General features: G+C 36.6%; 2 protein-coding genes and 1 pseudogene across 6 annotated transcripts; 2 read left to right on the top strand and 1 right to left on the bottom strand.

Moving 5' to 3' along the window:
• Positions 7-2,554, top strand: LOC104788175 (PTI1-like tyrosine-protein kinase 3). 2 transcript variants are annotated; one of them, XM_010513885.1, is made up of 6 exons: positions 7-92; positions 750-930; positions 1,021-1,672; positions 1,760-1,892; positions 1,989-2,075; positions 2,177-2,554. In XM_010513885.1, exons 2-6 carry the CDS (start codon positions 834-836, stop codon positions 2,306-2,308), a joined length of 1,101 nt encoding a protein of 366 aa, XP_010512187.1. In that variant the 5' UTR covers positions 7-92; positions 750-833; the 3' UTR covers positions 2,309-2,554. The 2 variants fall into 2 exon arrangements, with proteins under 2 accessions (XP_010512187.1, XP_010512186.1); XM_010513884.1 differs by lacking the exon at positions 7-92 and adding an exon at positions 206-450.
• LOC104788176 (CMP-sialic acid transporter 3) lies at positions 2,658-7,743 on the bottom strand. 4 transcript variants are annotated; one of them, XM_010513890.2, is made up of 16 exons: positions 7,598-7,743; positions 7,465-7,500; positions 6,952-7,159; positions 6,601-6,717; positions 6,260-6,316; positions 5,789-5,866; positions 5,250-5,354; positions 4,957-5,079; positions 4,727-4,804; positions 4,348-4,417; positions 4,119-4,226; positions 3,804-3,937; positions 3,630-3,712; positions 3,432-3,477; positions 3,272-3,336; positions 2,658-3,026 (listed from the first exon to the last, which is right to left on the bottom strand). In XM_010513890.2, the coding sequence occupies exons 3-15, from the start codon at positions 7,117-7,119 to the stop codon at positions 3,286-3,288; spliced, it is 1,218 nt and encodes a 405-aa protein (XP_010512192.1). In that variant the 5' UTR covers positions 7,120-7,159; positions 7,465-7,500; positions 7,598-7,743; the 3' UTR covers positions 2,658-3,026; positions 3,272-3,285. The 4 variants fall into 4 exon arrangements, with proteins under 4 accessions (XP_010512192.1, XP_010512189.1, XP_010512191.1 ...); XM_010513887.2 differs by having other exon boundaries at positions 7,428-7,500; XM_010513889.2 differs by having other exon boundaries at positions 3,268-3,336; positions 7,428-7,743.
• Positions 8,564-11,735, top strand: LOC104788178 (annotated as a pseudogene).

A 15,007-nucleotide genomic window follows, 5' to 3' on the forward strand; every position in this document is an offset into this window, starting at 1 on the left:
AAAAAAAAAACACAACAATAAAAACCAAACCTTTGCTTAAGCTTAGCTTCATTTAGATAGCAGCTACTCATTAAGAGAGATAGACTTTACAGGTAAATTTATATTCTCCTCTCTTTAATTTATTTATTATAATCTCTAAATTTGGGTTTTTCTTTTGTTTTTCTTTTGTCTATTCTTGAGCAAACCTCTCTCTCTCTCTTTGCTTTTTGACACCTTTGTCTTTGCTGTTTCTGTTTTTTCCATCTCTGTTTTTTTTTAAATATCTTTAGCTCTTTAGAGGGTTTCGAGTTCTTTGGGTTTCCCAAATCTCTCCAACAACAACAAGAAGCTCGTCGACCCTTTTTTCGTATCTTCCTTCTCATTTTCTGCCTAATTTCTTTTAATTGATTTGATCCGTCTTTTTGAGTTATGTATCCTATGGATTCTGATTATAATCGTCGTGGTGTGGTGGTAAGCATTGAATATATCCTCAAAGCTTTGTTCTTTTTTCCGAATCTATCTCTTTAAAGTTTTCAAATTTTGACGTTTAAAAGTTTATTGGGTTTGTGTAAAGGTCTTAGCTTTAAGGTGAATCTCAAAATTTGGAATCTGTTCTATGTATTGATTGGTTGATATATATATATATATATATATATATATATATATATGTTGTTGTTATTGGTGACATGAAATTAGAAATCTTTTGTGAGAGTTGAATTGATTGACTCATTCGAGTTGTAATGATGATGATGATGCTGATGATATTGCAGGCGAACGATCGTTCACCAGCTCACTTTGTTAGGCTGGATAAACCAAGAGCCGTAGACGATCTCTATATAGGCAAGAGAGAAAAGATGCGTAGGTGGTTGTGCTGTGCTTGCCACGTTGAAGAGCCTTACCATTCTCCTGAAAATGAACACCTCAGAATCCCTAAACACAATCATGATTATGGTACTTCTCTCTTTGCTCTTAAAATGGTTTCTTGTGATTTCCTGGAGATATTCATCTTCTTTTTTTGGTTTTGTTTTTGTTATATTGAAGGGAATCACAACAGAAAAACACAGGCTGCTGTGAAGCCTGATGCTTTGAAGGAGCCTCCATCTATTGATGTGCCTGCATTGTCATTGGATGAGCTGAAAGAAAAGACTGATAACTTTGGATCAAAGGCATTGATTGGTGAAGGATCATACGGAAGAGCCTACTATGCAACCTTGAAAGATGGCAAGGCTGTGGCGGTGAAGAAGCTTGATAATACAGCAGAACCTGAATCAAACGTTGAGTTCTTGACTCAGGTCTCGAGGGTTTCCAAGCTGAAGCACGATAACTTTGTTGAGCTCTTTGGTTATTGTGTTGAAGGGAATTTCCGCATTCTTGCGTATGAGTTTGCCACAATGGGATCTTTACACGACATCTTACATGGGAGAAAAGGAGTTCAAGGAGCACAACCAGGTCCAACACTTGATTGGATCCAACGGGTCAGAATCGCAGTTGATGCAGCTAGAGGACTTGAGTATTTACATGAGAAAGTTCAGCCTGCTGTAATACACAGAGATATCCGATCTAGCAATGTACTTCTCTTTGAAGACTTTAAAGCCAAGATCGCTGATTTTAATCTATCGAATCAGTCTCCTGATATGGCTGCTCGTCTTCATTCTACCAGAGTTTTGGGAACCTTTGGTTACCATGCACCAGAGTAATGAATGCTTCTAAAACAACAGTTGATCACACTATTTTCTATAGGAAGTGAAAGATTGTAACTTTACATTTTTTGCTGGTGCAGGTATGCGATGACTGGTCAACTGACACAGAAGAGTGATGTTTATAGTTTTGGTGTAGTGCTTTTGGAGCTCTTGACTGGTAGAAAACCCGTTGATCATACAATGCCTCGTGGTCAACAAAGTCTTGTCACTTGGGTATGTACTATCACCTTTTTCTCTAATAGACTCTTGAGGATAATCTTACTTTCGAATTTACTGATTGGTCTCTTGGCATTTGCCATGTAACGTCAGGCTACTCCGAGGCTCAGCGAAGACAAAGTGAAGCAATGTGTTGATCCAAAACTGAAAGGAGAGTATCCTCCTAAAGCTGTTGCAAAGGTAATAGCTTCACATCTTTTTGACAGTTTAATCTCTAATCTGTGAAGCCACTTTCAAAGCTAACCATGAAATATTGTTATCTCCTTATTCTTGGGCTTCAGCTCGCGGCAGTAGCAGCATTGTGTGTGCAATATGAGTCGGAGTTTAGGCCGAACATGAGCATTGTGGTAAAAGCCCTTCAACCATTGTTGAGGTCATCAACGACAGCAGCTGCTCCAGTCCAGGAAACTTGATTGGTCTGTGTTTCAATTGTTGTCATACCATATAAATGTGTTGTTCAAGAGAGTCTTTTTGTCTGAGGCTTTTCTCCAGTTGGGATGTATATGTTTTATTAAGGTGACGAGTAGTGTGATTTGGTGTCTTTTCAAATGTTTGGTGGAGTCTGTCTATTCATACAAAATTATTCTATACTGTATCTGGTTTGTTTGTTTTGGGGTTTTTTTTTTCTTTGTATTCAATATAATTTCTTTTCATACTAATTTATAAAGTTTTCAGACAGTTTTGAAAGGAATATTCATCACACAGATCTTGCAATGTTAGTTATTGATACAACAAATTTAAGAAATGCTTGGCAGGTTCAACTAACCAACCTCACAGGCTGAAAAATATGCTTTTTATATATGTAAGACGTTAAGAACCCAGTTGTGAGAGTATTGTATAACAAGAAAAACAAGAGCAAAAAAGTGACCTGATATTTTGCAAAAACCCAAAGAATACAATATTATATATCGAAAATACATATATCACGTACCAAGTTTGCTCACTCTATCTTTTAAAACAATATAGCTTCAGACTTGAGAGGTTTCTTCAACTAACTTTAAACCGACTCTTGAGAGAAGTAAGAGTTGGTCTCGCGAAGTTTGCTACACTGTATCCTCTACTGGTATGTGACTGGTAAACCCCCAATTTCTAGAATATTCTCCACCAAAAGAATTCTTCAGAACAAAAATCCTACAGGAACAAGTGCGAAAGCAGATGATTCTCCATTTTAATAACATTCAGGTAGTAACTACTGGAGTAATTCGTATTTTCTGAAACCTAGGTTGCTTCTAGAGTACAAAAGTACATGACATGATTCTCCATATTTGTATCTTCTGAGGCCTAGGTAGGTTGCTTTGGTACGAATGTATCTAGATGATCATCTTTGGGAGCTTGAAAGGTAACATAATGAGGTTTGGAGATAAACTGTTACCTACTTTTAAGAAACTTTTCATCTGGGAAGAAGCGGGGTTCTGTCGTCTGATTCACCGCGGTGACTAGCCTGAACAGACACAGAGATAACAAGACGATAATCAACATTGAGATCTACCTAAGTTGGGAAAAATGCAAGAACTGTTTTACAAATTTATTTTTCACCTCTTCATTTGCCCCTGCGGCCATGTTGATGAATGAGTCATTAGCCCTGAAGGAGAGAGATAACAGAGAAGGAAATAAGTTAAATAGTGTAAAATACTGCTCATGTATCTGTTACAAGGCTTTTTGCTTAAGAAAATTGTCTAAAGAAGAACTGGTAAACACAGTTAACAATAAAGAAGTATGTATAGTGACACAAACCTGTGAGTATCCTTTGCATTGCTTAGTTCTAGGTTCCCGTTCTGTTGTTGCTCGTCTTTCACTTTAGCCAGTGGTGAAAAGAACTATGCATATTTAAGACAAAAAATAAATTAGACAGAAAATATTTTGTTAAGTTGTATTTATTCACTAAGGAAACTGTTCATATGGGTTTACCTGGTGCATTGAAATGAAAACGATTGAAATTCCAAGAAGAAAGTTCATGGTTATAACATGTCCAAAGAGCGCTGCAGATGCTATGCCCGTAAATATTGTGGCAACTGTCGACGAATATTTCTTCAAGATTGTATCTGAAAGCATCAAAAATGAAGAGAGGTAAATATCCACCATAACAATCTTGCTGTAAGAAACATACCATTGAGTTTTTGAGTATATATAACAAACAATCTCCAGATATGTTAGAAAAGCATCTAGACACAAGCAAACTAGTTCATAGATTAAATGAATCTAACAAAGCTTAGTCAGTATAACCTGCATATTTGAAGAAAAAGGAGGATAAAATCCCTTGTGCGGCATTGTTCAGTATCAAAAACATGGTAGCCCTAGAATGTCCTTGTAGGATGTCAAAGCTGTCAGGACCTGTCAGGATCATGATAAATTTCTCAGCAATGCATCCTAAGTTTTAATTACCTTACATGTTTTTCAAAAGCTATTATGGTGTCATATATTATCTTCGATGCCATTTTTAAAATGCACATACCTTTATATATAACAGTTCCTAGTATTCCAAGAAAGTTGAATATCGCACCATAACCATAGAGAAATAAATTCTGTAACAGAAAAGAACGTTCAATGAGATGACATATACACAAGGTCAAAAGAAGAAGACAACAGAGAAGTAGAAGACCATGATTCTAGAATTTGACATGACCAAGAATATGAGTTATGTAACCTAGGATGAGGAACATTAGTTATAACAGAACAAAAAAAAGAGTTCAACAACCCAAGGCTCTTTGATTCTAAAGAGCAACTGGTTTACTAAGACAACTGAAAAGTGGATAATTTCATTCAATAAACAACACACACACCATACCATTTCCTTGATGCAAGATGAGAAAAGTGCATCAGAACTATCTAACCTGAAGGTAGATGCTTGTGTCATACTGACTCTTTAGAGCATACTCATTGAAGACAGATGCCATTGACGGGACAGTAATCTGCATGTAAATTTGCAAATTAGCCTCAAGGATGAATTACAGCTTTTTCATAATGCATTAATGGGGAAGTACAAGAAGTCAGCTTATGTGAAATGGAATCACTACAATGCCTTAACATTGAACAAATATAAGTACAGGAAAAATATACTTACAAAGATGACGGTACAGACGTACGCACCCGTAGCAAGAGGAATTCCAATGGCTGTAGCACCTTCAGGAAGAGAACGTAGTTGATTGACACTAATCCCTATCAGCAACAGAGCAAGTGCCTCCCACTATAACAAAAATTAAGGATAACACGTTTAGCAATACATATACGGAAGCATACAACATCCAATCAAGAATAAGATGTTACTATGAAAGGAAGGTTACACAAAACTTCCACGATAATATTGTCTGTTACCGAAATCGGTCATACATATAATCTATTTATAAAAATAACTACCTGTATTATAGAAAACCGCCGCTTCATTATCATCTTTAATAGAATAGCAATGACCAGAACCTTTAGGTTGCTAAGCATCTTCACAGTAGCAGGATTGAAATATAGCTGGCATAGCAGAACTTTCATTAACGTGTGAAATCACAGGAAGAATAAAAGACAAATAGTACAAACCGAAAAGGACAGTAATCAAATCTAATGCAAACTTTGATGTAAACAGCTGGCCGACTCATATAATCTATCACCGAAGGCAACATGAAAGGTAACGCAATGACCACCAGATCTAAAGGAAGAAGAAATGGCGGAAAAAAAGAGGTGTACAAACTTATCTTTCAAAATGGTAATTCCATTATCTGGTTAGGGTGCACTTAAGCAGTGTCTGACGTGGAAAGATAGAAAGTAAAAATATAGGATCAAGAAAATTGGAGTACAATAGAAAAGATGGTATGCTCTTGCCATAAAGCCAAAACTTTTGCCTCACTACATTTTAATAGCTTAATCAGGTTAAGGATGCCAAAATGAAAAATAACAAGTGGCTATACCTGCATTGTGAACTTCAGATAATTATTAATTGCGTACAATAGGGCTGGAACGGCAAGAAGCACATTATTTCGAGCTGCCTGCAAAAAAGACTCATGTCAATGCAAAATAGCTCTAAGAAAACAAAAAAAAAAATGATATCTATCTACTGGTCTGTAAAATCCACAATTCACACAACCGTGCATTGTCATACCAACATGTAACTCTTCAAATCACCAATTTCTAAATACCAACATGTAACTCTTCGAATCACCAAATCACTAAATACCAACAAGTAACTCTTTGAATCACCAACGTACTAAAGTCTAGAAAACCTAATGAACTGTAGTAAAAAGAAGGTGATACGTGATAACACATGTTTGTATGACATATGACAAGCCATCATGCAATGAAAGATCACATGGCGAACCCAAAATATAGTACAGCAGCTTTGCAATACATTACACTCCCTTAAATTGACAACGAAGAGATACCTGGACAAATGTAGAAATGGATAGAAGAGGCTTCTCTCCAACTTTTTGGTGTCTGGCCTACAATTTGAACACAAAGACGTAAGTATTAAAGATCGTCCACGGTACTTACAAAAAAAAGCAAGAGACTCAAGCAATAGATAATAATTCGAAAATCAAGAAAGTGTCTTTACGCACAGAACTAATTGGAACTATATCACATTCACGTTACCAGTTAATCAACACTATGCAACTCCTACTTAGTACTTTTCACCTTCTAATGCTGAAGAAACATCTAGCCACTAGTCCTAAACATCTAACTTTTAATCAAAGAATCGAGATTAAAAGTTAGTTCAGAAACATACCTGGAGTAAAAGCATGACAATCGCAAAAATAACTTTAGCGATCTCTGTCAAGAAGTTGACGCTTATAGGACTGAAGTTGAACTTCCCATCCACCTTAGACATGTACACCAAGACAGGCTGAAAAAAAGAAAAAGTATGTAACTTTTAAGTGATTTACACAAACAAATGATGAGCTGAGAGGAAAAAGAACAACGCTGATATGAATATGGTTGTTCCACTAGGATTCAATAGTCACATGATGAAAAACAAAATATGTCAAAAAGCAGGTGGTCCATGATAGAAGCTATGAAATGCAGCTCTCGTATCTGTACCTAAAGGGCTCAAAAAAATGATGAACCGAGATGATTTTACCTGTAGACCAACAAGCATGCAATCACCTACTACCAAAAGGACATTGAGGACACGTTGTTTTGAGGAAACCCTAATCTTGTGATCATCATAAGCCCTGGAAATGGTTTTACTACCGGGAGGGAGCAATTTTGAATGGCATACACTGCACTCAGCTATACCGTTCTTCATTTGTCTTTCTCAATCTGACAATCTCTAGACTGAGTCAAGCCTGATAAACAACAACAACAACTTGTGAGTACAACGTTCCAAACTAATTAAATGGCAAGACGATATCAACTTTACCCACAATAGCATCACCCAAATCTAAACCCACAATCAGATCTCAATAGCTGAGTTAAATCACAATTCAATAAAAAAAAAATGAGCGAGAAAATAGATCTCAAACAAACAAAAAAAAACCCAAACATGGTAGTGGATCTAACTAAAGCCGCCATTAGAAGACTTGTCGGTTAATTGCAAAAATCGATTAAACTAACCTCAATTGACCTAAACGATCAGCTTAACAAAACATACCCTCCAGCCACGGAACACAGATCTCAGGAAGTGGAGCTCCAGAGCAAAAATAATCCAAAATCAGTAATCCCTAGCTCTGAATTGCAGAAATTAGAAGAAAGATGTACTGATGAGAGTCCTCAGCTTTGGTTACCAGAAAAAAAGATGCCAAGGGAATATGCAGAGGAGATTGAATCAGTGGGTCGTCTCGTCTCGATTCGTTGGTGTTATCTTCTAACACACGACCTCTCTCTCTCTCTCTTTCTTTTTTTGCTTTGATTTCACAACAACGCTTTCTTAATTAATTGCAGATTTTTAAACAGATTAGCCTTAACACCATTTATTAATTTTACACTTGAATTTTTGGGGAAAGAAATAGTATTACAGTTACTACTACTGTATTATTCATTTATTCTAGAAATTATTTAAGAATGAGCCTAACTTTTTTTTTTATCTTTTTTTTTTTTTTTTACACACAAGAATGAGAATCAATTATTTAACACGTTTTTCTTGTGTGTAAAACTAAAAAGTATAAACCAAAAATTGAATTGGTAATTTTAATTTGACAGCTTAAAGTAAATCTAGTGATAATGCTTAGTTTGGCTGATTTTTTAATGTTTACAAAATTCTTGATTCTCACTGTTTTCACTTTTCAAGATCCAGTTTTTGAGTTGACTTTTATTTGACTTTTCTTATTTGGCTTTTGATATGAATTTAATTTATTACATCTTTCTAATTTTTGACTGAAGGACATTGATATATATATATATATAGTCAATTTTCAAAATTAATTTAGTTATACATAGATTTTATACAAAACCAATAAGATTAGTCTATCGAAATATGATCGACCTGTGAATCTATTTAAATTGATCAAATTTTCATATATTTTAATGTTATAACTTATAACTGGTTTAAATGGTAAAGATGGTGGACACATAAACTTTGAAACCAAGATATAGCACGAAAGTAACTCATAATGCGCAGAATTGGGAGTTTGGGAAAACGGCAACGTTTACGGGAACAGAGAATGGGGTGAGGATAAAGTCATGGGCCAGGCCCAGTAACGGATTCGCTAAGAACATCCGTTTCCAACATTGTGTAATGAACAATGTACAAAACCCAATCGTCATTGACCAAAACTATTGCCCCGGCAACGAAAATTGTCCTAACCAGGTTTAATAATTTTATTATCTTTCTTTCTTCAAATTAAATTAAAACATTACATTTGAAAAGTAATGTTAACCTGAATATGATTTGGTTTATATATAATATATGATTAGGTATCTGGGGTTAAAATTAGCGATGTAACGTTTTTGGATATACACGGGACATCGGCGACGGAAGTAGGAGTGAAATTTGACTGTAGCTCAAAGAAGCCGTGTACCGGAATCCGAATTCAAGATATGAAGTTGACGTACCGGAATAAACCGGCTATAGCTGACTGTAATCATGCCGGAGGGAGTGAGGCTGGGTTTCAAATTATGAACAGATTATTTCCACAATACAAAAATCTTTTTTTTTTCCCTTTTTTTTGTTTCCCTTTAAATTGACATTTCCTTTTTTTTCTTAAAGTAATTATTAGGGTATATATCTTCTTTCTTCATATTTATCGAAGGGAGAGAGACTAACTTGTGGGAGAAAGCTAGAATCTTCGGTTCTTCAATCGAAAAGGGAAAAGGTTGAAGCTTTGCTTTTTGTTTTGTTTAGTTGTGTGGATTTTCTCTGATCTCTGTTCTCCTAACAAGGGAAAGGCACAAAGTGTTGTTGTTCTTTTGAGCTTACACTTGTTTATAGATAGATTTTAAGTTCGATGAATTGGGTGTACTTTGCTACTAATCGGCTTTCTGGTGTTACTCTAGCTCGAATCTCCCCTTTAATTTCTATTAAGAAAAAAAAAAAGGGATAAAGCTTGAACCTTTAGCTTCTCTAACCTTGTTATTTTTTTGTTACACTTGAGCTTCATCGTGTACTCGTTGTGTGTGCTCAAATCTTTGTAATTAATGAATAGTACTGGATCTTATGGTTTGTGGAACTCTTCTCTCTTCTTTGTTATCTCTCTGGTACAATTTTGGAGCTTTCTGGTGCTATTCGATCTCAAAAAAATCTTCCGTTATTTCAATTCAAAACAGGAAAAAGTGTGAACCTTTTAGTTTTGTTTCTTTTTCTTTGTGGAACTTCATTGTTGATTGCAACTTTTTGGATGTGGATCTTCTCTGATCTCTCTTTTCCATGAAGTGTTGTTATTCTGAGTTTCATTGTGTTATTCAAACTCCAATCTTTCATTTATTCAATTCAAAACGGGAAAAGCGCGTAGCTTCTGTAACCTTGTTGTTTTCCTGAAAGTAACTTCGTTAAGCTTCAGCTTTTCATCACCTAAGTTGTGAGCTTAAATCTTTGCATACATAATTGTGAGAACTGGATTTTATGGTTTGTGGAACTTCTCTGGTCTTTGTTCCCCTCTCTGGTTCTTATTATAACATTCATTCATACAATCTTGAGCTTTGTCTAGGCCTCTAGGTTATGTAAATATCCTCTCTTTTTATTATTTGTTGGGTGCATTTTGGCTTTTATGCAGCAGTTGAATCACTCTGAGCTCACTACATGTTTCAGGCACTTCCTTTTAAGGAAGAGATTGCTTCTGACTGTCACTATGGATACCAAAAAGCTGGATACTGGCTCCGAAGATGCAATCACCTGGCTCCCTCATGAGGTTCTGGGCGACATCTTGTCTTCATTTCCGACCAAAATGGCTGCTTCAACATCTGTTCTCTCAAAAAAGTGGAGGAATGTGTTTGCATTGGTGCATAATCTCGATTTTGATGATTCTGATTTGCTGCAACCGGAAGAGGATGAAGAAGAGATGGAGGTGTTGCGGGAGAGCTTCAGGGATTTCGTTGATAGAACACTCGCTTTGCAATGCGGTTCGCCTCTCAAGAAATTCTCTCTAAAATGCCACATTCACGACGATGACAGCAAGTTGGCTCATGTGGTTCGCTGGATATGTAATGCGGTAGAACGTGGTTTTTTTCAGATGGATCTAAGTATAAAGACTAGCTTTCAAGCCTTGCTACCTCCTGAGCTCTTCACGAGCAAGACGCTGGTTAAACTGAGACTGGGAACACAAGTTTGTTTTGGAGAAATTCCTCCAAATGTGTCTCTCCCAGCGCTGAAGATTCTCATCCTAGAATCAGTCACCTGACGATATGTGCTTTGTACTTCTTCCTGGTTGTCCCGTGCTCGAGAAGTTATATGTGTATCACGACGGGTTTGAAGGATGGCCATACCGCATATCGAGTCAGACCATCAAGAGATTATTAGTTCAGTACGATGAATTTGATATTGAATCTATGAGTTTTATGTCAATTGACGCCCCAAATCTACTCTTCCTGCACTACTCCCATTATGCCTTGTCTGATTATCCACTAATTAACTTGGCTTCTCTAGTCGAAGCTAGGTTGGATATTCAATATACTAAAATAGTCGAGAGGCCGGATCTAACGGGTCTCATTATGGGGATAAGCAACGTCCAGACCCTGCATCTTTCTCTCGATTCTGTTGATGTAAGTTTTCTCAATTTCTTTCTTTGCAAGTTACAACAATTAATGAGCTCGGATATTCTTTAAGTGTTTGTGTGTCTGTGTGTTTCAGGTGATTTCTCGATGTGTTAGACATGGACTACTACTACCGGTGTTCAACAATCTGGTAAGCTTGTCTTTTGGGAGTAAGAATAAAAAAGGTTGGGAACTGCTGCCATATCTGCTTGAGCAGTCTCCAAAGCTTGAAACTCTAATCATCCAGGTATGTATCATTAATTAGCAAAACCCATGAACTAACTGACAGAGATAGGGACTTAGTGGTTGATCCTTTACATGCATCTTCTTGATGCTTCTGCAGGGGCTTGATAGTTACACAGACGACGTGACCATGTGTCCATTCCAAGTGAAGGTGTTGCGTGTTGTTGGTTATGGAGGAACTGCTAAAGAGTTGGAAAACGTGAAGAAATTTATTGGGGAGTCGGAATGCCTTGAAGTGGTGCTAGCGGAGGCTGCGGAAGCTGTGGTAGATGATGTCATATATTGCAAACCAAAAGGGTTCTATAGTTGATCCTTCTGGAATTTTTCAGTTTCATCCAAGTGCAAAGATTTCATGTAAAATACGCTTATAGGCCAACAAAGAACCATGTGAGAGAGACTGTAGTTCACCTGAAAGTTTTGGCCCCTCAAATTACATAACACAAAAACCCGAACACCGAGAGAGTAATATATCGGACAAGAGATCCATTCAAACTGTTTGAGCACCAACCAAATTGAAAATACCAACTTGAGAAAAACAAAAGCTGAACTAGGAGGTAGCATGCATGTACGACGCAGAAGATAGACGATTCATTCTAGTTCTAGGATTGAGAAAGACAAAAGGAACGTACTAGCTAGTATTTTCACAAAAGGAACGTATATATTGCATGTAACGCAAAAATTAAATAAAAAATGCATATGCATTATATTGCATGTAATTAGACTTATGTATTATGTATATTGCATATGCAGCTATATATAAAACCTAACTTTCGTATTTCATCCGCCGCAGCAAAACTTGAAGCTATATAACCTTTTGTTAATTCAGCCGCGTGCTACACCTAAACCTCTCTTTCAAAAGCAAAGCTCTTCGTAGATAACCAATTTGTAAGTTAGGTTGAAACTAGATCTCCCTATTTCAGACCTAATATCTCTTCCTCTCTCTATCTCTCTCTCTCTGAATGATGTCGTGTTTGGCGGCTAAGGATGAATTCAAAAAGGCAGAAACGGTCGTCTTCTGGGACATGGTGGAATGCCCGATCCCCGGCGATAGCGATGTTGTTGAGGTTTCGAAGAACATCAGAGAGGCCCTTAGGAAACTGAACTACCGTGGTACCACCATCTATGCGTATGGCGATATGGATCAGATCAAGGCTGGCCTTAAATCACCCGGATACGAGGTCATACAACACGAAAACAAAAACGAAGGTGTGAATTATCCTAAAATATAAAATTTGAAAAGTCTCTCTAATTTTTTTTTTTATCTTATATGTCTGTTGTGTACTGATCCAATTTTATCGTCTATGTAACAGTTACATGCCCTCTGCCAAAGTTTGTGGATTATCGTGGTACGGCTTCCATCTTTGCTGGTGAAACGAATCACATCCCAGTGGCTGATGGTCACCTCAAAATCGTTGCCAATCAAACAACCGCAGGTGAGATGAACTCTCTCTCTTTATAATTATGTCTAATGTCTTTTGTTATCCACGTACGTCCTTGTTGCGTTTATAATAATATATGTTGGTATTGTATGGTTTCAGGAGAGGGAGATGCGAAACTTCGCCGGATCATTACTGACTTTTTATGCTGGACACTAGATAATAGGCGCCCAGCAAATTTTATACTAATCCTGGGAAGCGTCTCAGATTGCTTTGTCTTCCCGAGTGTTTTTATGAGATTGTTTATGATAAATATCAATGTTGTCTTGGTACAGTCTGATGAAAACGCATCACAATCATCCCCTGCGTAGTTTTTGCGTTGGGAAGACATATCAGTCAAGAGTAAGACTGTCACGAGTAAGACTAACAAAAAAGGAGGCCTAAGCCAGAACAGATTTGCAGCACTCGAAGAATCATGCGACTAATTATTAAATATCAATGTTGTCGTGCCTATCCTGAAAACGCATCACAATCATCCCCTGAGAAAAAATTGCGTTGGGAAGACATATCACTTGGAAATTGCTCTCCCGGTCCTAATTAAGCCGAAGGGATCCATCCACCAACTTATATAACCTTCTATGGATTGCATTGTTCGTTTTTTCTACATAAACAAGAAGAAAAAAATATTAGTACTTCCAAATTCTTGGATTGTTTAATTTGCTTTTGATATGTATAAATAATCTAAATGCAGAAATAAAATTGTATCTTTTTTTTTTTTTTTTTTTGAACAAAAATTCGTGTCTTTTTATATGAGTAATTTTTTTTATGGGATTTTCCTTAGTTGGTTTCTGTTTTGATCAGTAGAGTATACTTTTCCAGCTAGGAGGAACCTATAAACTATAGTTTGGATTTATTAACGTTTTCTTTCTTTCTCGACCTCAAGCATCTTGAGTCCCTTGAAGAAAGAGAGAAAGATTGCCTGGACGAGGTTGCCATGCATGCATGTTGAGAAAGCATAAGAACATTGCCGGGAAAAATAATAAAGATGGTACGACGACCAGATATTTTTTGGTTTCTTTAATTAACAATGACCATATGAATTCATTTAGAACACGTGTAAAAAATAAACTTCGCCTTTTTGTTGTTCTTCCTTCCTCTGCCATCCTTTTGCTTCTCAATGTATTATACAACAGTATAAGTAACTGCAGTGTAACACTGAGACTTATGAGTTGAATTTGACCTAAAGGACATACAGCACAGTAAGTAATATATATTTTGACTTGTTCCTTGTTGACATGATTCGATAATCGTGTTGAAAAAGGCTCTCAACAAGACTGATTACGGCAGGACACCTATCAGCTCTCCAACTTTTCAAGGTATCCTGCGAAAGTATTGGATTCTTTCTACAGTACTGCAGAAACGAACTTTACCATCTCTCATTATTTCTTTTACCAAAATAAAATACATTTTTGGAGAAGCCGTATATGATTATGATTGATACATATGCAGTATGTATATATTACCAATGAAGGTCAATGGGTCTAAACAGATAGTGGCTTCTCCAAAATGTGAAAGAATGTGGCTTCTCTTGCCCAGTCAGCTATTTTCTTATTCTCTATCGTGCATGTTCTGTATATCTTAGATCAAAGTTGGTTCTTTTACACATTAATGCTAAGTTCATATATAGTGCCACATATCTGCTACTTAAGAAAAGTCAACCCTTGGTTGTGTGCTTTTGATAGTGTGATGATCCATGGTTCCGCTCTAATAGTTTCATTTCTCTAGGCATCATCGGCGATGGAAACTGGGTCCTGAGGTCGCAGGGAGAGAACTTGAATTTACCCGGAGAGTACTTTCACTTGATACCAAACATTATCATGCTTGGTCACATAAGGCACGTTTTTTTATCTCATACCCTGTTCAATCATTTCACTTGAGGTGTTACATGTCTTTTTGCTTGATGCTGGGGAACAATCTGCAGTGGGCATTACGTGCATTAGGAGGATGGGGAGATAAGCTTGATTACTGTCCTTGAAGATGACATCTTTACCAGCTAAACGAGGTATGTTTTGATATGGTATCGATTTGACAATTGTATATTTTTAACTTATTTTCAAGAGCTTACTGTTTTGGCTGTTGGTGTTTAGTTTTTGTTCTTTCCCATTGTACATATGCTCACATTACGTTCATCTCAGGCGCTTGGTGTCATTGCAAAATCTGAGAAATGTTATCTGGATGAAGCAAGCAAATTTGTGGGGTTATTCGCAACTACTTTTGCTTAATTGCTGTAACAAAATTATGTTTTATTTACGTCTACTAATTTTCATGTAACTACTTCAGCACGTATGAAAAGAAAGGAGAAGTTGGAGCTACTTTCTTTTTTTACTGTTA

This window comes from Camelina sativa, chromosome 5 (assembly GCF_000633955.1).
Source record: "Camelina sativa cultivar DH55 chromosome 5, Cs, whole genome shotgun sequence".
Lineage (NCBI taxonomy): Eukaryota > Viridiplantae > Streptophyta > Magnoliopsida > Brassicales > Brassicaceae > Camelina > Camelina sativa.